General features: G+C 36.7%; 1 protein-coding gene across 9 annotated transcripts in view; it reads left to right on the top strand.

The window, feature by feature from the left end:
- WRN (WRN RecQ like helicase) overlaps nucleotides 1-20,738 on the top strand; it is a 58,162-nt gene that overhangs the window by 6,133 nt on the left and 31,291 nt on the right. For all 9 annotated transcript variants that reach the window (XM_087957357.1, XM_087957359.1, XM_026672877.2 and 6 more), the window contains 14 exons: nucleotides 632-780; nucleotides 1,987-2,136; nucleotides 3,678-3,750; nucleotides 4,784-4,898; nucleotides 6,555-6,921; nucleotides 7,399-7,470; nucleotides 8,636-8,756; nucleotides 9,699-9,774; nucleotides 10,799-10,866; nucleotides 14,461-14,569; nucleotides 16,868-16,936; nucleotides 17,154-17,236; nucleotides 18,661-18,767; nucleotides 19,522-19,709. In XM_087957357.1, coding sequence (XP_087813483.1) covers nucleotides 632-780; nucleotides 1,987-2,136; nucleotides 3,678-3,750; nucleotides 4,784-4,898; nucleotides 6,555-6,921; nucleotides 7,399-7,470; nucleotides 8,636-8,756; nucleotides 9,699-9,774; nucleotides 10,799-10,866; nucleotides 14,461-14,569; nucleotides 16,868-16,936; nucleotides 17,154-17,236; nucleotides 18,661-18,767; nucleotides 19,522-19,709 — 1,747 coding nt within the window. The remainder of the gene's footprint in view (nucleotides 1-631; nucleotides 781-1,986; nucleotides 2,137-3,677; nucleotides 3,751-4,783; nucleotides 4,899-6,554; nucleotides 6,922-7,398; nucleotides 7,471-8,635; nucleotides 8,757-9,698; nucleotides 9,775-10,798; nucleotides 10,867-14,460; nucleotides 14,570-16,867; nucleotides 16,937-17,153; nucleotides 17,237-18,660; nucleotides 18,768-19,521; nucleotides 19,710-20,738) is intronic.

Genomic DNA, 20,738 nt, shown 5'->3' with positions numbered 1-20,738 from the left:
TTCCCTAAAGAAATTGAATAATTTAGGGACAGATGAGGTGGCCTAAATCTAGTAATGCTAAAGAAACCCAGAAGAAGTTTTTAACATGCCAGACTCCAAATATTGAACCTGGGAGGCTTCTGGGGCATAAGGAGTTATGGAGGGAAATCTGACCTTGGAATTTGTTGTATAGCAAGAAATATCCTGCCTTGGTTTTATTTAATGTTAGAATTCAATAGATGTAGTAGCTACTTATATATCCATATATTTGAAAATAATGTCTTACTATTGTGCCTTGTTCCCCATCATGTTTTATTATTTTTCCTGAATAAGAAAATTGTGAAGGCCAGAACTCTTAAGGCCCAGGCATAACTACCACTTTTTCAGCACAAGTTTGAATGATTACTGAATGAGTAGTTGTTTATAAGCATCACATGTTTACCCAAATAAAGCAGAAGAGAAAGCAAATTCCAGAGAGCAAGAGTGGGTTTGGGCTATAAAGTTCTGAGTGCTAGGATCGATATAAAATTACCCTAGAAGTTCTAAGATTCCCCCACTTCGGTTCTAAATCACTAAGCAGCCTTTTATCATATGGAACAGGCCCAGATTCATTACTAGAATAATTTTTGTGCTGATATTTTATCCCCTTCAGATTTTCCTGTGGGACTGAAAAGGTTGCTTGAAGATAACACTATTAGAAAAGCTGGAGTTGGTATTGAAGGGGATAAATGGAAGCTGATGCGAGATTTTGAGATCAAACTGGAGAATCTTGTGGATTTGGCTGACCTTGCTAATGAAAAGGTAATTAGAAGAAGAGAATAGAATAGAATAGGAATAGAAAAAACAGAAATAGAAAAATTGACCAAATATGAATGTACACATAAGGAATTTGTCTCCAGTGCGTAAGCTCTCTGTGTACATACAGCAACAAAGTAATATAATCATAAAATATGCATAGGAGAAGGTAGTAGTAAAGATGAGCAGGATCATTGTAATACAGCTCTTCCAAATGGGTATATATCCTTAGACAATACTGTGGGAATTAGGTGTTAAGCAGAATGGTGGCAGAGGAGAAAGAACTAACTGTGCCTACTTCTTTTGGCATGCAATGCTCTATGGTAGCGTCCTGAGGTGAGGAGTTGAAACAGGATGTGAGAGACTGGTAGATATTTTATTAGCCCCTTTTCTGACTCATGTAGTCTACAGGTCCTCAATGGAAGGCAGACGGGTTGCAGTTTTTTCTGGGCTTTCTGAGCTGATGCAGAAAGAACATTCTTTGTTGTGCCTTTTTAATGATGGTTCTAATGTTAGGTATGCATTTCAAGTCCTGGGAGGTTACAGAATCCAGAAACCTGAATGTCTTTGGGTTCTAGAAACATGACTATGGGAAGAAAGCAAAATATATAGTCAGCTACACAAAAAGAGCAAACGTTTGTTAATCAGAAAAATATACTGTAAAATGGTAGCAATATAAAAGAAAAGGGAACTAAATATAAACATCCCATAATAAAATTTCCTGGCTCTGCATTTTTACTGTGGCACACAACATTGATTAATTTTCAAACTGATTATTGCATTCCTTATTTTTTATTTCTGTAATATGTTTTATGATTTTGAATGGTAAGATAATGTGAATTTGTACTGTATTGTATGTTCCACCAAATTGAATGGCTCTTATCTCAAAAAAGATGTGCCTAGATTTAGGTTCTCAACATGATTGTTTTTTGAAAGTTACGTTTATATGTTACTGAATTTAGAGGTATGTCATGTATTGATGGACCTTTGTCTGGTACTGCTAATGGACTTCTTGGTGCCAACCTTCTTATGGAAGCTGTTACTGTAATCATTTAGCAGAATAAAAATGGGTTAAAGATTTATTGTGTGCTCTGAATATAAACTTACATTTACCAATAAAATTGTCTTATTTTGTCAGTTTTATTAGAAATGGGTCAGTATTACTGTGTTTCAGAAATAATATATACTTTACTGTTGCAATCTCATTTTTAGCTAAAATGTAAGGAGATATGGAGTTTAAATGGCCTTGTCAAACACCTATTCCACAAACAGCTTGTGAAAGACAAATTGGTCCGCTGTGGTAACTGGGAATGCTTTCCATTAACTGAAGAACAAAAGTTGTATGCAGCTACAGATGCATATGTATGTACAAAGCAGCTTGTATTTTTCTAGGTTACATTAAATTTGAAAACCTTGCTTTGGCCTATTTTCTTGATTACATTTCAGTGTTATAAACTAAGATATGGAAAAAGGCCTCTGATTGCATATATAATCTACTAAATTTTCCATATTTACTATGCAAATAATCCCATATTTACTATGCAAATAATCTGTTTGAATCAGTAATGTATAGTTACCAGAAAAAGAAAAACCTGGGGTTTTAAGCAAATGGTTTAAGGTGCAGGCTTGCTTATTTTGGATCAAATTCAATAGAGTTTGGGGTTTAATTATAACACACAAGGTAGAATGTGATATAGGCAATGGCTAATTTAATTTCTGTTAGGCAAAATGCTACTTTTTATAGCTTTCTAAGTTTAAAATCATTGTTCTTTGTTTCAAATTCTTTAAAGTTTTATGATTAAAATTTTCTTTCATTCAGGACTGAAGGTAGACTCACCTCATGTTTGTTGTTGTTGCTCCAAAATCAAAGTTGTTGCTCTAATATTTTATGAGTAGTTAATGACCAATTTCTAGAACTGTTTAGAAAAGTTCGGTTGCAGACAAGACAATTTGTCATATTCTAGTGTTACCTTCTTAAACCTATGAGGAACATCCATCTAGAGCAGGGGTCCCCAACCACCGGGCCCTGGACCGGTACCGGTCCATGGAACATTTTCTACCGGGCCGCCGGTTTGCTGGGTGCCGCCATCTTGTTTTGATGAGAAAGTGCTTCGGTGAGCTTTTCCAGTTGGAAAGCGGCATTTGGGTCCTGAAGGGACCTCGCGCCTTAGTTTCATCGAAGGGGGGCGGCTTCAAACAAAACTAAGGCGCGAGGATTCTTTCAGCACCCAAGGCAAGGCAAGCCGAGCGACCGTCCCGAAGCCCATCGACAAAGGTACAAAGGAGGAGTTGAAGGTGGCGAGGAGAAGTGGGGACGGCTGGCTGGCCGGTCGCCGCCCGCCTTGCCATGCGTGCTGATGCGGTACTGGGCCGTGGATCATTTTGTGATGCCGGTACCGGGCCGTGGCAAAAAAAGGTTGGGGGCCACTGATCTAGAGCACATATAGGTGATCTCCTATTCTCTTCTTATCCAGAGAGGTTCCAAGGAATCAGTCTACTCAACAGTTCCTTGGTTTTTGCAAAAGTCATTGGCTCTGCTTTTTCAGAGTTATACCTAGTTTGCCATACCTTTCCTAGAAAGCCCATGTTTGTGCCATTTTTTTTTACTGATTCTCTACTGTGTATACGTACTTATTTTTTTCTGTGTTTATAACTTTGAGGATGTGTTGTCTTCCTTCTAAATAATCAGGATTGATGACCTCAGATCCCCCAATTTGGTACACTTCTGAAGTTTCGGACCATAGCTCCCAGATTTCAGCCATTTTTGTTGGGAATTTGGGAACTGAGGCAACAGCCTATCTGGAGATTAGAAAAGACTGCTTTATTTTTTTTCAAGTTGGAAGGAAGATGTTCTTATTGTCTCTGTATTAAAAACTATTCTTTTTCTTTTCTTGTTTTTATAGGCGGGCTTCCTTATTTACCAAAATCTAATAAATTTGAGTAATGATAAGCAGATGCATATTTGTTTAAAAACAGGTGAGCTAAATCAGAGAAGAGCAACTTTTTCATACAGAAGGCATGATTGTACAGTTCTATGGGGGTAGATGCATACATGCATGTACACATACACAAATCAGATTTTTATATGCACACACTATTGAAGGCCACATTACGTAGGTGTTATTGTGCTGAACTAGGAGTGGTGAAATTCAAATTCTTTCCCTCTCAAGCATTAGGAGTTGGCTAGGTAATATTGGGTCAGTCCTTCTTTCTCAGCTTTAGATAGGGTAGATTGCAGTCCATAACCATAACCCTTCATCCTATCATGAATTCATTCAGATGACGAAAATAAACTTTTTGAAAATTAAAGTATGGCAAAAATGTTACAGGCATATGAGGATGCATAAATCTCTCAAGATGTGATTCTCTTATGACTTTGGGACCACACACATTTTTTTAATTTGGAGTTCAGTGGATAACATGGTGTTTTGCATCTTATTTTATATGATACTGGCTAACTGAGTTTCTGAATAATGCAGTAATCAATCATAGAGGTTATTATGACTATTTTTTTTGTCTTCCATTCAATGGTATCCAATTCTCGAAGCCTACCTATACAAGTCCCTGCATTTTTCTTGGCAAGGTTTTGTAGATGTGATTTGCCATTGCTTCCTTCTTAGACCTGAGAGAAAGTGACTAGCCAAAAGTCAGCCAGCTGGCTTCCTGCCTGATGTGGGCCTAGAACTCAATCTCCTGATTTCTAGCCTGATGCATGATGCCTTAATCAAACTGGCTCTCATTAGGACTGTACTAATGAATAAACAGAGCAGATGTTGTTGAATAGAGTTCAAAGGTAATTAGCATCTGCAGAAAACATGATAGAAATCCCTCCCTAAAAATCCAAAGGTTGTATAATTCAATTTAGCAATCCATAAATTAACTTGAATTTAGGGAGCCAGATCAAAATTTAAACACGTGGACATTTAATTCTTTAATTATAAGTGCCTTTTCAATCTTTAAAACCCAGATGAATTAGTAGTTAGTAAAATATTCTGCCTTTGTGAAACAGGTGGAATGTTGCTGCCGAGTGAAATTAAAAATGAATTGACATCTTTGTCCAAGGAGGTGCTAGATTTGGCTCATTGTGTTCCTGCTACTTTTCACCAATCTACACATATTCAAAGGTTAGATACTGTTTATTTTAATCTATCAGTTCATATGAATATGAGTATTTAATTCAGTAAATTCTTGCAATAAAAGAATTATTTCAGTGGGCATAACTGAAAGAGTAGTGTACAGAGTTTCCATGTTCAAAGTGATTCCTTTGCTTGGACAGGAACTTTACTTGAGCCTGGGGCTCTGAATAGGTTAAGGGCCCCATCTCTTGGTTTTACTGTTAAATTGGATAATTACTTCGTTGTATATACAAGTATCCAATTTGTACTGTTTTTATTGGTTTGAAACATTTTACAGTATTGTTTTAGAATTGTAAGCCATCCAAAGTTACCCAGTGAGATGGGTGACTATAGAAATAATAAATGTATAAGCCTTGTTTTGTACTATATTCTATTGTACTTCCGGGCACACAATTCTCTTAAACTCCTAATCCCCCAGTTTGTACTCTTTTACAATTTGTTGAAACTCATGAACATAGGGTGAATGGGAACATTGGTATTTATTTGAGGGAAGTAGTCAGTTTGTAAAGATTTGGTGCATTTGCTTGCTTTCTAATTTGAGGTTACAAGAGAGACCAGCAAACAAAGTAAACAAGAATAGGAGTTTAGTGTGATCTTCTGCTTTAAAGACTAAGCTTGAGGTGAATGAAGTAATAGTATGAACTCTTGACTTTCAGTGAGCAAGTCCATTCTCTTGAACCAAAGTGACTGAGGTGGAGATGATTACAGAACCATAAAGGTTATCATCAAATCTGGGATAAAACAATTTAAATTATTGTTTTAAACTAGGTGAATGGACAAGCAAATAATTGTTCAGTTTAAGTAAGAATGAAATGGTGCATATTAAGACAACTCCTGCCCCAATTTCACATATACACTGATGAGATCTGAACCATCTGAAACTACCCAAAAGAGGGATCTTAGGTTCAATGGAAATAACAACTTGGATTATGATGGCTGTGAAGAAAACAATTTTGAATTAGGAATCATTAGGAAATGTGTTCAGATGAAAACTCCAATGTTATGATATTCTTATACAAAACTGTGTATATGTATCTGAAGTTCAGTTCTGGGTTCTGCATATGAAAAAGAACATAATCGAATTGGAAAAGTGAAAGAGGGCAGATAAATGTGATCAGGAAACGTGAAGAGCTTTGAACCTCTGCTTAGAAAAGAACCTAATGGGTATGAGTGTACAGTATAGTATCATGTATTGAATGGAGAAAGTGGACAGGGGAAATTTTTTCTTCCTTTCAAAAGGATGGATGGACTAGAGATCATTCAGTGAAGTCAATTGGACAGTGGTTTAGAATAGACAAAAAGTAGTTATTATTAAAGACATACCTTGTTCATCAAATTATTAATAATTATTTGAGCTTTAATTCCACTAATTTTAATTTTTTAACTGTTACAAAGTTAAACAATTTACAACATTCTTTTGAATGCTGTAAACTATCTTGAGTGTTTATATATTTATTTATTGAATTTATATTGCCACCTATTCGCCCATGGCGACTCGAGGTGGCTTACAGAATATAAAACCACATTTAAAACAATAAAAATTAACGAAAAGAATCAAATAAATTAATAAAGTATAAATAAAGTATATAAGTAGAAAGATGGAGTATGATTAAAAAAATAACCCATTTCATATTTTTTCCATAGTGCAACAGAAATATTGGCTGATATTTCAAAAAACATTAAAGCTCTAAGGGACATATTACTTATTAAATCTAATTGTCAAATAGAGTTGGAAAAGGCTGCCGATGGAGTATCTAAATTGACTTCCAAGATCATTTGTAAGTCAAATCATGGTATTGATGATAAAACAGCTGGTGTTCAAAACCTTCATATAAAAAATGAAGAAGAACTTGGTAAGAAAGAGCATACAGTGGATGCTTCAAACACAATCTTTAAAAAATCTACAGAAAAAGAATTCTTAATGTCACTAGACATAACTGAATATGAACTTCAGATGATAGAACGTCAAGCTGAAGAAGAAATGCTACTTGAAACAGCTTGTATGCCTGAGGTAAATCTGTATAAGTAATTGACTTTTGAGAAAAGATGTGATCAACCACCTGGTCTTTTCCCAGATATTGGCTGTGATATAAGAGCTAAGAAAATATTGTATGTTAGGATTGCCAAATGACATTGATAAAAGTCTAGAGAAAGTCAGTTTATTCCAACAATGAAGAAACAAGTTGTTTCTCTTATCCTAAGAATGTTGTGCTAAGGTCAGATGGGCTTTGTAATCCTACATTTCTTAAATTGCTCATCTGCAAAACAGAAACTTTCTTGACCCACAAGTAGTAATGTAGTTTTATACATTATCAGTGTGGTTTTATACATTTTATACATTTTTATTATGCATTATTATGTTAATGGTTTATATAGGTTAGAAGATAAACTTGGATTACTTGTTAGTTTTTTTCCACTGAAAAGCTAGGGAAAAGAGCTTTGGGGTTAAAACAAAAGAAAAAAAACCAATTTGAACTATTCTGTTTAGGATTTACTATCTATAGAAGATGATCATGGTACCATGGAAAGTGATGATGAACTTGAAATGGAAATGATTAAGGTAACTTCCTTCCTTCCTTCCTTCCTTCCTTCCTTCCTTCCTTCCTTCCTTCCTTCCTTCCTTCCTTCCTTCCTTCCGTTTATTTATTTATCAAATTTATATAGTCAGCAATCTCACAAAAAATGACTCTGGGTGGCATACAACAATGAAATAAAACAATGAGTTTTGTTTATTTTTTATTAAAGTTACATGCCACCCATCTCATATAGGCAGCTTACAACTAAGTAAAAATAAGGAAATTAAAATAATAAATATTAATATTAGCATAGATTAAAAATAAAGTTGGAAAGGGAAATGTTCACAGGATGGAAGTGGAGTATTGTCTTAGTCCATTAACTACCTCTGGTATGACCTGCCCCCATCAAGCCCCAGGTATGACCTGCCCCCATCAGGTCAATTAACAAAACCAAGTTTTCAAGCCCTTCCAAAAGGCCAAAAGTGTTCCAGAGGGTGGGAACCACAGCAGAAAAGGCTCTTGAATTCCTTGTCTGATGTGGTCTGCAGCATCTCCTTTCTGCTAGCATGAGAGAGGTGGGCCAATCTCATTGGAATGAGACGGTTTCTCAGGTAACCTGATCCCATGCCATATGTGTAAACAATCATTATTAAAAATATAAAAGTCATTATTAAAAAATATAAGCCATCAGTACAGGAGAAAATTAGATATTAACAACAATGAGAGCATCCTAATCAGGTGTTAAGGGGTTTACAGAATATTGAAGGGATGGAGCTCACTTCGCTTCGGAAGATAGAATGTTCCGTAAGGCAGGGGCCATAGCAGAGAAGGCCTGAGAGAAAAAAAGCCTAGGGGAGCAGATTTGCATGTTAGAAACAAAAACTGGACTAGTTGTAATAAGTTAACACTGTTCATAAGATTTAATAAAAATAAGTATTAATATTGTTTTTTTAATAAATGCCTGACATAAAATGCCTTTCAGTCAAGGAGAATTAATGTGTAGCTTTGCTTCTCATGCTTTTAACAGTCATATGGAAAACCTATGGGAGTTATGAGGTCTTCACAAATTATATTCATAAAGGAACTTTATCTTGAGTAGCTAATGTAGTTAGGATCTCTCTGTATTAAAAATAATAAAAACTTTTAACTACCTCTGATTCTTTTAGATTAGAAGATGCAAAGTATGTTAAGTAATTTTCTCTGTTCCAGTCTTTAGAAGATACAGACAAGAGCAATTTGAATTCCAACCTGGGGAATTTAGAGAAGGAAAGTGACCTTGTTGCTGACGATGAAGGAGAAGAGGGCATTGAGGAGGAGGAGGAAATTTGGGGTAAATGTTAAATTGTGATACAGATTTCTATATCAGCACACTAGAGTATCTGTACTTTTTATGTTCACATATATGGGTACAGAGGATCTCAAGATCCTCTCAAGTAATTCTGATTATTGAAGGAGGCTTTAAACTTTAGCGGCCTAGGGAAATATTTGAAAAGCAATGTTCTGTAAGACATGAGGAATCTGTTATATAGAATTTAAGAGAAGCAGCCATTGCTGAGCATGCTATGGCTTGGTTCACAATAAAGTTAACCATAATGTTTGGGTTTTTGGATTTGTATAATTGTGAATCCACTCATTATGTTTTAAAATAGTCAGCAAAACAGGATGCTGTGTTTTCAACAACCGTGGTTCAAAAAATATTCCAGGTTAACATTATACACTAACTAAGCCTCTGATTTATTTGTTATTTCTGTTTGCGCCTTAGCCACAACCGTATTGTGACTTAGTATGGCTTAATGTAGGATATGATCCCAGTCACTGTTGATGCTCATAATTTTTTTAAGCAAGTTATGGGCTTGATACACTCAAGTTAAACCAGTTTTAAATTCCATGTTGTCAGTGGGAAAATTAAGCATGTACTGTATGTTGACTTTCTGAGGAAAGAATTTAAAATTACTAGAAACTAATACAGTGTGGAAACTACTGTATATTTGAATCTTTTGGACTTAAAATTTCTACGGGATTTTATATTGCTAGCAGACTTTTTAGCCTCTGGGTATATTCTTGTATTATATGTACCTAGTATTCTTAAATAATACCCCCTGTGATAGGAAGCTACACTTAGCTAGAATTTTAGTATGCATAACATTTAAAAATTTAATAGTGAAATTTTTAAAATTTAAATCTTAAAAACCAAATATATGAATTTATTTTTATGGCTATCATATTTTTTCTTTTTCTCTATCTCAGTATTTTTGTTTTTTCCTCCCCAAAGATTCCAGCTTTCCTAAACCCAGCAGTGAGCAAATTGCTTGTCTCAAGATGTATTTTGGTCACTCAAGTTTTAAACCGTAAGTTGAATTGTTAAAAAAAAAAAAAGGCTAAAAGACTGTTCCAAAAAGAAGAAAACTATGAATTTAAGACAATCTCTTTCATAAAGTAAAAAACAGAAAATCGTATCTGCCTCCTTCCTCAGTTTATTCTCAGCTTTTTTTAAGTTGCACCTCTCATTTTAAAGAGAAAATAATAAATATGTATTTCTTCTAAATAAAATATGTGAGGAATTTTCCTCAAATAGGTTGAGTCTTCAGCTGATATATAAATTGCATGGCATAAAAGAAAACATATTCATATTCAGGATATATACAGTAATCCTCGCTTAATTGGAACGGCTAAGCAGAGCAGTCACTAAGTGGGAAATCGCATGACCTGACAGTGCTTTCCTGTTGGAAACAGACAACAGTATTCAGTTTCACACCTTTGACCTTTGTTTGCTTCCTAACCACTTCCAGCCCTTTGGAATGCTCAAGTGTCTGCTTATTATCTTGTATCCATTGAAAGCAATGTGATCACACTGCAGCTCAGGGCTGGGAGCCACAGGCGCCTACAAAAGAGCTTACAGTATTGTCTTAAAATCTTTTTCTAATCTCTCCACTATGTGGAAATTTCAAAAGATTTCACAGACTTTCAAGAGAGTTCTGTAAGGTCTTTGTGTAACATGATGCTGGCATGATTGCTTTGTTTTTGATGTGTAGAAGAGAAAACCACTTACTTTCTTTTGTAAGGGGAAAGAGAGGGGGGAAAAAGCAGGCCAGGTATACAACAACACATACTGACTGCAATGGTGATCACATGACTGAGGTACAGTCAATGGTGTTATTTTTTTTAACACCATTGTAACTTTGAACAGTCACTGAATGAAAGGCCAGTAAGTGAGGATTACCTGTATGTGGAAAAGGAAATCAACAATTGAATAATTGGAAAAAAAATAAAGAAGCATCTTTAAAAGAAGTCTCCCAGCATGAGATTTAGTTTTTGTCAGGTGTTACAGCTGAAATGGAACATTTTTATTATAGTTTTTTCCTTAATTTTAAGGGTCCAGTGGAAAGTGATCTCCTCAGTTTTGCAAGAAAGAAGAGATAATCTAGTTGTTATGGCAACTGGTGAGTTATATAGATTTGTCTTGGAATATTATTTAAATGTTTCTTAAAAACTTCATAAGACGTGATTTGCTGATAATGCTACCAGATGTGGTTGTATCAGTAGGTGTTTTTCCTCACAGAAAAAGAACTGCAGGAATATTTTCATTGTGCATGCTTGCTGGGTACAATAAATTGGATTGGAGCATAAGTTTAAGATTAGGTTCTTTTCATTGCCAGGAAAAATCAATCAATCTTTATTACGGCCACAGACAAGCAAACAAAAGCATTAAATCAATAATAAATAGTAAAAAAATAAAAATAAAAGACGGACAGAGTTATATATTGTGATTGATGGTAGATTAACATTGGAGAAATATTGGCTGATCTTCACCGCTCTCTCTTTATGCACACAAAAAGTACTCAGTTGGCCTTTCTGAAAACAAGAAATTTCAATAAGAAATAAACATTGTACAAACTTTAATAGGAATAAATGTACCGTATTTGCCGGCGTATAAGACGACTTTTTGCCCTGAAAAGATGCCTCCAATTGGGGGTCGTCTTATATGCCGGGTCGTCTTATACGCCGGCAAATAGTAATTGGGAAGCACTGCGGTTGCCTGCGGCTGAGGCACTTTTGCGCACCGTGGAACGAATCCTGTGAAGCCGAAAGGAGCAGCCAGCCTTCTCCCAGCTCCCAAGGAAACGAGGCTCGCACCGCCCGAGCTCCGCTGAGGTATCCGGCTGGGGCTGTCAGGAGTTGTTACCGCTGGCGCGGCTCCAGTCCGCGTTGCCTCGGGAAGGAAAGGCAAAACCAGGAGCCGCTGCTGCCATTGCAAAGCGCCGCCGCGGCTCTTCCTTTTTGCCTTTCCTTCCCGAGGCAACGCGGGACTGGAGCCGCGGAGCCGCGCCAGCGGTAACAACTCCTGACAGCCCCAGCCGGATACCTCAGCGGAGCCCGGGCGGTGCGAGCCTCGCTTCCTTGGGAGCTGGGAGAAGGCTGGCTGCTCCTTTTGGCTTCACGGAATTCTTTCCACGGTAGACAAAAGTGCCAAAAAAAAAAAAAAAAGTGCAAAAGTGGAAGGCATGCGGAAGAGGGGGCGAGTATATAACAAACTATATTTTGAGTGGAAATGTTGGGGGGTCGTCTTATACGCCGGGTCGTCTTATACGCCGGCATATACGGTACTTTTGGGACATGAGAGGATCTTGTCTTGAACATCTTTCTTCTCCCAGTTCTTTCTTTACTCTGGATGTAACATTTTTAACTGCCCTAAGCACTTTACTTTGTTAGAGAATTTGTGGGTATTTGAAGTGTTATGTGTTTTAAGTGTTACTCTTTTAAGTGTTCCAGGCTTCTGGCTGCAGACAAGATAAGTTCTAGGTAGTTGGCAAGCGACACTGTTGTAATGTTGGAAGATTTGGGCTTTTGCCTCAAGTGAGCTCTTAAGGGCTAGGAGGCCAATATGGCAGGATGGATATTTCTTATGCCTGCTGTATCTGCCTAACCAAGGAGTTATTATAATGTAACATTTAAAATATTGGCCTAGGAACAGGGAGATTAAAATCTCACTTTGACCTTTTGCCATGGAAACTCACTGAGTGACTTTGGACCTATCACACAACACATGTAATCAGGTCACGTAAAGACATAAAATGATGTGTTTAGACAACTTGCTGGACTTAATCAGTGTTAACATAGATAATATTTCTGTAGCTTCGTGTGTTGTCTGAACTCAGAAAGTGATTAATTTTGTAAACACAATAAAGTATGTTGTACAAATGTACCATTATATTTCAGCCCTACCTACCTCTCAGGCTCGATTGTGTAATCAAAGGAGGAGGAAAAGCTATTTATGTTGTTTTGTTATCAATTGAAATATACTGTAGTTCTGAAATCATGGAAGTCATGTGTCCAAATGTGTCCAATTTAAAAAAAAACCCGAAATAGATGCAAATTAGGATAGTGAGGAGTCATTGGAGGAGAGGCTGAAACTGGCTATTATCATTGAGAAAGACACATATAGTCATATGAAAGCACTTTTGAAGTATGTGAGAGATGGTGCCTATGGAAGGGGATCTGGTGTGATAGACTACAGTGAAGCATCAATTTCCCAGGAAGGAACACTTTTCAGAAAGGAAAGCAAGACAAGGCAGCCCAACCCGTTTGGATAAGGAAAGCCACTCCCTAGAATCTCCCAGAATATATCCATTAGAGTGAAAATATAGAAGTTTAATCAGGCAAGATTCTGTCTATTGGATGTAAGCAAATAAATAACTGAACTGTATGAATTGTCTTCATTGTTCTTGGGCCCTTAGCTTGACAAAGTGTTTGAAAAAGCATCTCACAGAAAAAAGTCTAACTTTTTTTTTTAAAAAGGCGGTGTGTTGCCTTTGTTATTTGTGTTCAAGTAAAGCTTGCTATCCATCTATTAACAATACTTACATTTGGATTCCTGAACTGAGGAGAACTTTGGACTCAATAAACTATATAACACCTAACTTTGTGGCGCTTGTATAGCACCATTCCTAATCCTAGTTTTAGCAACAAAAAGCAAGGGCAAGGACGTTTCAGTTTTTTTGTGGGGGAGCAATGCTAGAACCTTATTATTATTAATAATAATAATATTAAGATGAGTAATTAGAACAGCAAGTGGCAATTGAAGGAGTAGGTTATGCATGTTCTCTCTTGCTCTCTTGCTTTAATTTCACATAAGCAAGGAATGTGTCTTACAAATCATTTAGGATTATTATGCTTTTAAATTCTAAATTTCAGATTTACTTTATATATCGTAAGAATTCTTTATTTACTTGGGAATATTTGGATTAGTATTATTCAACTTTTGTACTAAGAACAGGTTGTACCATTGAAGGCACTTTTATTGTTATTGTTTCTCACTGTTAAATTCCCTTCAGAAAGAAAGATAATTGTTTATCTATATTGTATACATGCATGACTGCATATTGGCTTGGATAACACATGCTGTCTTTCCAAATTACATTACTAATTTTCATGGGTTGTTTATTAAGTTGGATACCTTGAACTCGTTTAGTTTTCTTTTCTGCAAAATTTAAATCTGAAAGGCATCTTGCATTATTTCAGCATTTGCAAAGGGTTTTAGTACAGGTAGTCCTTACCTTACAACCATAATTGAGCCCAAAATTTATGTTGCTAAGTGAGAAATTTGTTAAGTGAGTTTTGTTCCATTTTATGTTTTCTTGCTACAGTTAAGTGAATCACTGCAGTTGTTAAATTAGTAACACAGTTGTTAAATGAATCTCACTTCCCCATTAACTGCTTGTCAGAAGGTCGCAAAGCTGATCATATGCCGGGACACTGCAACTATCATAACCAAGTTGCCGCCACCCAAATTTTGATCACATGACCATGGGAATGTTGCAACGATCATAAGTGAGAAAAATGGTCATAAATCACATTTTTCAGTGCTGTTGTAATTTCAAATGGTCACTAAACAAACTTGTAAGTCGAGACCTACCTATTTCAGTCCAATAACTGAAATCTCCCTCATGCACATATTTATAGCAACTTTGGAAGCTGTGTATAGGAAAAACTGATATATGTTTGGTTTTATGTTTAAAATGTATTCTGTTTTTAAGGATATGGAAAGAGCTTGTGCTTTCAATTTCCACCTGTGTGCACTGGAGGTACCGGTGTAGTAATTTCTCCTCTTATTTCTTTGATGGAGGACCAAGTGCTACAACTCAAGTAAGTATAATACTTTCTAAGGAGATAAGCGGGATTCAAATATAAATGAAATGCTCTATGTTTGGTCTATTTAGTTACACCATTACAGTGCCTGAATACAAGCATTTGGAAGTATGTCTGACCCAGAATGCAGCAACTTAAATAGTTATGGATGCATCTCATGGGGCAGTTCTACTTTGAAAGAAGCCCTGGCTACTACTAATTGACTTACAGGTGCATTTCAAAGTCCAGGTTGTCAATTTAAAGTTCCTCATGGACAAAGATATATGTGGGACTGCCTTCTTCTGATAAGGTATATTAGGGTAGGTTATCTTTGTGCCTCCTTGATTAGGATGATCACTACCTCACTCTTCTAGAATAATATTCTTTTCCAGATACCTAAATGGCCCCGATTCCTCTTTTCAAATAGTTACTTATTATAATGCCTGTTCCAATGAATTCGATTTTTGTACTTTGATTGTTGATTCCTGTTGATTGCATAATATATGATTTTAAGTTTAAAATTAGATTCTTTATCTGCCTGTTTTAATCCTGAATTATAAACCACGGGAATTGTATGCTACTCAGACTTGACCCACAAGGTCTGCAAATAAATAATATGATTCTTTGCCAAGCTACCAAAGGGAAACTTGCGTAGAATCAAATATACTGAGGTTGCTTTGGACAGGGTAGAATTATTTTAAGTAATTGCGTAATGCAGAGAAATAGGTTTGGTAAATTGGAACACATGTTTCATTATCCCTGGGCATAAATAGTTTTATTCCCTTTCCTGGATCAAGAGGCCCCTTTTTCATCACTCAGGTCTGCTTATCTCCTGTATTGACTATTGCAATGCGCTCTACGTGGGGCTACTCTTGAAGAGTATCTGGGAACTGCAGCTGATGCAGAATGTGGTGGCATGAGCAGTTTTGGGTGCCCCTAGCAGTGTGCTTGTGCCTACCTGCACCCCCCTCAAGTCTTGCTATGCCCTGGCTGTGCCTCCACAGCAACTTGCAATCCATAGCCTGCCTGCAAAGCACCTGAGATGTGCAACTTCCTCACTGACTTTGGTTGCAAGGAGGTGCTCACTTAAGGACAGAGAGACAATTGGGACTGCAGGGACTGCCCAGCAATGCTCTCAATGGAGCATTTTTGTTTTATTTTGTAACATATGCATATATATAGGCCAGGAGGAGGGGACTTCTCAAAGCCATTTAGGCACACTTGGAATTTTTGGTGTACTGTGAACTTGTCAGTGTGTCAACCCTAACCCTAACCATGCTGCAGAACCTTAAGATATACAGATCTATGGAAAATATTTGTCTCAATAAAATGTCTGCATAGCATACAAAAAATGTTAAACAGCATGTTTTTTCTTTATGCATTGGACCCTACTTACGTGAGGATGTCTACCTGTTATGCTTTCCCTGAAACAGGAATAGAATAGAGGAATCATTCTTGCAATCTAGATTTGGTGCTCAAATTGCTATTTTGGCTTAACTAGGAAGGGATTGGGTGTTGATCAAAGATTGTAAAGGAACCTTGAAAGTATTATTGCGTATTTCTGCTTTTTGTAATAATTAAAAATGCACTGGAATATATTTGTTTACATGGTTCTTTGCACATACTGGTTTCTTTAAAAACATAAGACTATATTGTGTGAAATAGTATTTGGTTACACTAAATCGTAAACTACACATACGTGTTTCTCTGTTATGAGTTCTTCCTTCCTTCCTTCCTTCCTTCCTTCCTTCCTTCCTTCCTTCCTTCCTTCCTTCCTTCCTTCCTTCCTTCCTCCCTCCCTCCCTCCCTCCCTCCCTCCCTCCCTTCCTTCCTTCCTTCCTTTTTTCTGGGAAATAAAAAATTACAAGTTTTTGGCTAGGTTGTCAAAAAAACAACAACCCACAAAGCAGTTTTGATGGTAGATTTGAAGCTAGGGTAAAATCTCTTCTTAATTTAGAAAGTAGCCTTTTGTTTCTAAAAGCACACTTTTATATTACATATAAAAAAGCTTTTGCTTGATGCCTGTGTTATATATTCTTTGCAATTTGGATGTGTATGTCACTCATTCCACTTACAAATTCTTTTTCTGGTGTAATTTTTGACAGTTTCATAGAGAGTTTTAAGCTTATTTTCTTCTACTCTGAAATATAACATTTCCAGAGCTGTGCAAGATGATTTTGAAGGCATGGACAGAGGAAAGACTTGTTGTACTTTACATATAATACAAAATTGAGGTTTTAATTTTTTTTTAGGAAAAGTTGTATTTAAAACTGATGCAGTGTTCATAAAGTAATCATTGATTTTTTTTCCCTGTAGAATGTCAGGAGTTCCGGCTTGCCTGCTTGGATCAGCACAGTCAAAAAATATCAGAGAGGAAATCAAAGCGTAAGCTTTATTCCATCCCTGTATTTATAGTACTGAAAAAAATACTTTTCTCAATAAATATTGTTATGTTGTTGAAATGAGTCAAACAGAACTCAGTGGGCCTTATTGCAGAGAATTCTATCACAACCAAGTCTTAGCCAACACTTCAATTGTATGTAATATGAATGTTAGTTTACTTTTGTCAGAAAGTAATTCTGTTTTCCTTTGCTTTACACAGGGGCCAGTATAGAGTTGTTTATTTAACTCCAGAATTCTGTTCAGGGAACCTCTTGTGGCTTCAGCAAATTGACAAAGCAATTGGTAAGTGCTAATAGTTGATATGCAAAACCTTGAAAGTTTTCTTTAAGAGCCACTGGAATTCTGCCTCAAATTCAAATGCATGGTTGGAAGTCCCTTCTGCCACCATTTTCAGTAAAGAAAAGTGATGGATCTCTCTGGTGGGACTGGAGGAGTTGATCACATCACTTTCCTAGGATGTGATGCTACCTTAAATAAAATCACTCCTTTGATTTAACCTAGAACTTTGACAGCATGAAAACATTTAGAAAAAGTTGTAATCTTTGGCATTGCTGTGAGGTTAACCAACTTGAAAGCCCATTTAATTATATTTTGGGTTTATATATTTCTTTTAATGTATGTCTTTATATCTTTATATATCTATACCACAACAAGGACTTGTGAGGCTGCCCAATTCTGCTAGTCAGTAAACTAGATTTATGGGTTTTCAAAAATATCTATATAACCTTTTTAATACTATCTATTTTTGCACGTTAATGCATTGAATTCTGCAGAATGTATAAATTATGCAATTCTGCACAATTTATTTCAGTGTGCACATTCTATAAAGCTTATAGAAAATGAAGGAATTGGTTCTCTTTTCTCTTCACCTGTTTTTTTTTCTTTTTAGGTTGTGGTTTCTGAGATTTCACAGGAATTTCTAGCATATTTTCACAGTTTTAATTAGTGCACACCATTACAATCACTGGCTTTCTGCATGTGACAAAAACAAAACAAACCTAACGTGTTTGCAGAGGCCAGCCACCCAAATAGCAATAGCAATAGCACTTAGACTTATATATCACTTATATATATATATATATAGGGCTTTATAGCCTGCTCTAAGCAGTTTACAGAGTCAGCATATTGCCCCTAACAATCTGGGTCCTCGTTTCCCAACTTCGGAAAGATGGAAGGCGGAGTCAACCTTGAGCCGGTGAGGATCAAACTGGTGGCAGTTGGCAGAGCTTGCCTGCAATATTACATTCTAACCACTGCACCACCATGGCCACCGGATTACATGATTCTCTCAAATCTGTTCTTTGCTGCCTTCAGAATATCTTCTAATTACATGGAAGAATTTTGATGCTGAATACCACTGGCATGGTTTTTTTTTAACCATTTTCAGGCAGAAGCACAATAAAACTATAAAACAAAACTATAAAATGCTTATTTCTGCTTTTTCACAAACTTTACTCAGTTTTTCCAGATTACTGGCAGAACAAGTTCCCTTTTAGAATTAATTCAGAACTTATTGGGCGTTGTGTATTTATAAAAAATAGTTGTGATCAAAGATTTTTAGGATCATTATCTCTTTACCGGAGATAAGACTCTATTTATAGAAAAATAGATAAATTGCTTCAGCTCCTAAATGTTCTGCAGACAACTCTGCTCTAAATTCTGAAAATGAAAACAAACTATACAGGACTATTTTTATTTCTCTTTAGGCATCACATTAATAGCAGTTGATGAAGCTCATTGTATTTCTGAGTGGGGACATGACTTCAGAAACTCTTTCAGGTCTTTGGGGTTGTTAAAGAAAACCCTTCCTAAGGTAAAAAAAATTCATTTATCTTGGTTTTTCCTGCACTTTAAATGTTTACGTATGCATGTTTCTATCTATCTATCTATCTATCTATCTATCTATCTATCTATCTATCTATCTATCTATCTATCTATCTATCTATCTATCTATCTATCTATCATCTATCTATCTATCTATCTGTGCATGCAATGAAAATGGGAATTTCTTTGTTGGTTTTCAGCAACAAATCCCATGTGGTTTAAAGGATGCGTAGTTCATCATATTATTCTAGCCTCAGCTAGATATTTGATTGATGTCTTAGATTGACTTGGCTAAATGTTCTGCTCATGCCTTACACATCACTTTCCATATTGGCTAGCCTTTGTTTTTATAAATGTTTGTAAGCTGCCTAGAGCCGCTTCTAGATGAGATGGGCGACACAGAAGTCTAATAAACAAACAAACAAATGATCTTCTGCACTAGATAACAGTGAATTGTCCTTCTTTAAACTATATGGGAATCTGTGACTGAATATGTTAACCCAAGAAAAGACCATGGCTACTACACATGGTGATTAAGGCTAAAAGTAATGTCACTGTGTGCTTCGATTCAGTTTGATTTGCAAGAATTAGTCTGCTATGGGAATAAATGTGCATGCACGCTAAATACGGTACTCAAATCAAAGCCTTCAGATGACTATCCATTTCTTAATTTTGTATTGTCATTTAAAATAATTAGTAAATTCAGCTTTTTATTCTATCTCAGTTTTCTTTTTTCTTTTTAGGTTCCTATTGTTGCATTGACTGCAACAGCAAGCTCTTCAATTAGGAAGGATATAATAGACTGTTTGAATTTAAGAACTCCTCATATTACTTGTACCACTTTTGACCGACCTAATCTATACCTAGAAGTTAGGCGAAAATCTGGAAACATAATCCAGGATTTATTGCAGTTCCTCATTCTGAAAGACAAGTAAGCAAGCTCTGAGATATATTGACAACTTATTCTTAACTAGAAGATCATTTTCATGGAATAAATCTTTTAAATAGTTTTTAGAATCCTGTTTGGCTTATTTGAGGATTTAGGAGTCAATTATTAGCTTTCAGTATAATCTACCTCAGAAAATGTTCTTATGAAGACAAACTTGAAGAAAGAATGTAGTGTATATGCCAGACAGAAATGCAATAAATCAATAAACTAAAGCTTAATTGTGGACATTGGAACGGAGCTTGACATTAAAGAAACAGCAGAAGATGGATTGGCAAACAGGCCTGCTATAAAGTCTGTTGTGTAAATATCATGTTACTGATCATTGCAATCCTTTTTTTTTTCTGCTTGGAAAACATTGTTAGAGAAGCCAGATTGGGTAGTAAAGCTGTATATTCACTTTGTAAATCAGCGGTCGCCAATCGGTGGGCCACGGCCCACTGGTGGTCCATGAGAAAATTTTGGTGGGCCACAGAGAAATATCCGCCCCAAAGCAATTAATCCAGGCTGTGCGGGAACACAAGGCTGCGCCGCCCACATGGCCCGCCTACCTGCTGGCCCCCACCCTTTGGCTGAGCACAAATTTGCAAAAAGCTTTGCAGCCTTCGCCAGCCAGGACGAGGTGATGGTGCTGTTGCAGCAAGAGGGGGCTGGCAGCACAGGCGGGCTGAAGCGGCAATGGAGATGGCCAGAAGGTGCAGGAGCGCCGCGGTACTTGCATTTGCGCGGCATGCCCGCACCTTCCAGCTCGCCTCTCCTGGCCTGGGCTCTTCCTCGATGGCCACGGGCTGTAGGGACAGCCCAGAGCAGGAAAAGTACCAGTTGGTGGTGGTCAGAGGGGGTGGAGTGGGCAAGTCTGTGCTCACCATCCAGTTTAGACATCCAGAATGGGGCTGCGTCGTCATCAGTTTTCTCATCCCTCTTGGCACTCTGCTGCCCCCTCCCACGGCCCCATCCATCACTGCCTGAGGAAGGCACAAAAAAAGAAAGCGAGCAGAAACATAGCCCTTACGG

The sequence above is a fragment of the Notechis scutatus genome, chromosome 2 (genome assembly GCF_049901735.1).
Source record: "Notechis scutatus isolate UNSWTSFEM ecotype Mainland chromosome 2, rNotScu1.2, whole genome shotgun sequence".
Classification (NCBI taxonomy): Eukaryota; Metazoa; Chordata; class Lepidosauria; order Squamata; family Elapidae; genus Notechis; species Notechis scutatus.
The sequence above is the reverse complement of the archived record's forward strand: the minus strand, read 5'-3'. Positions and strand labels throughout refer to the sequence as shown.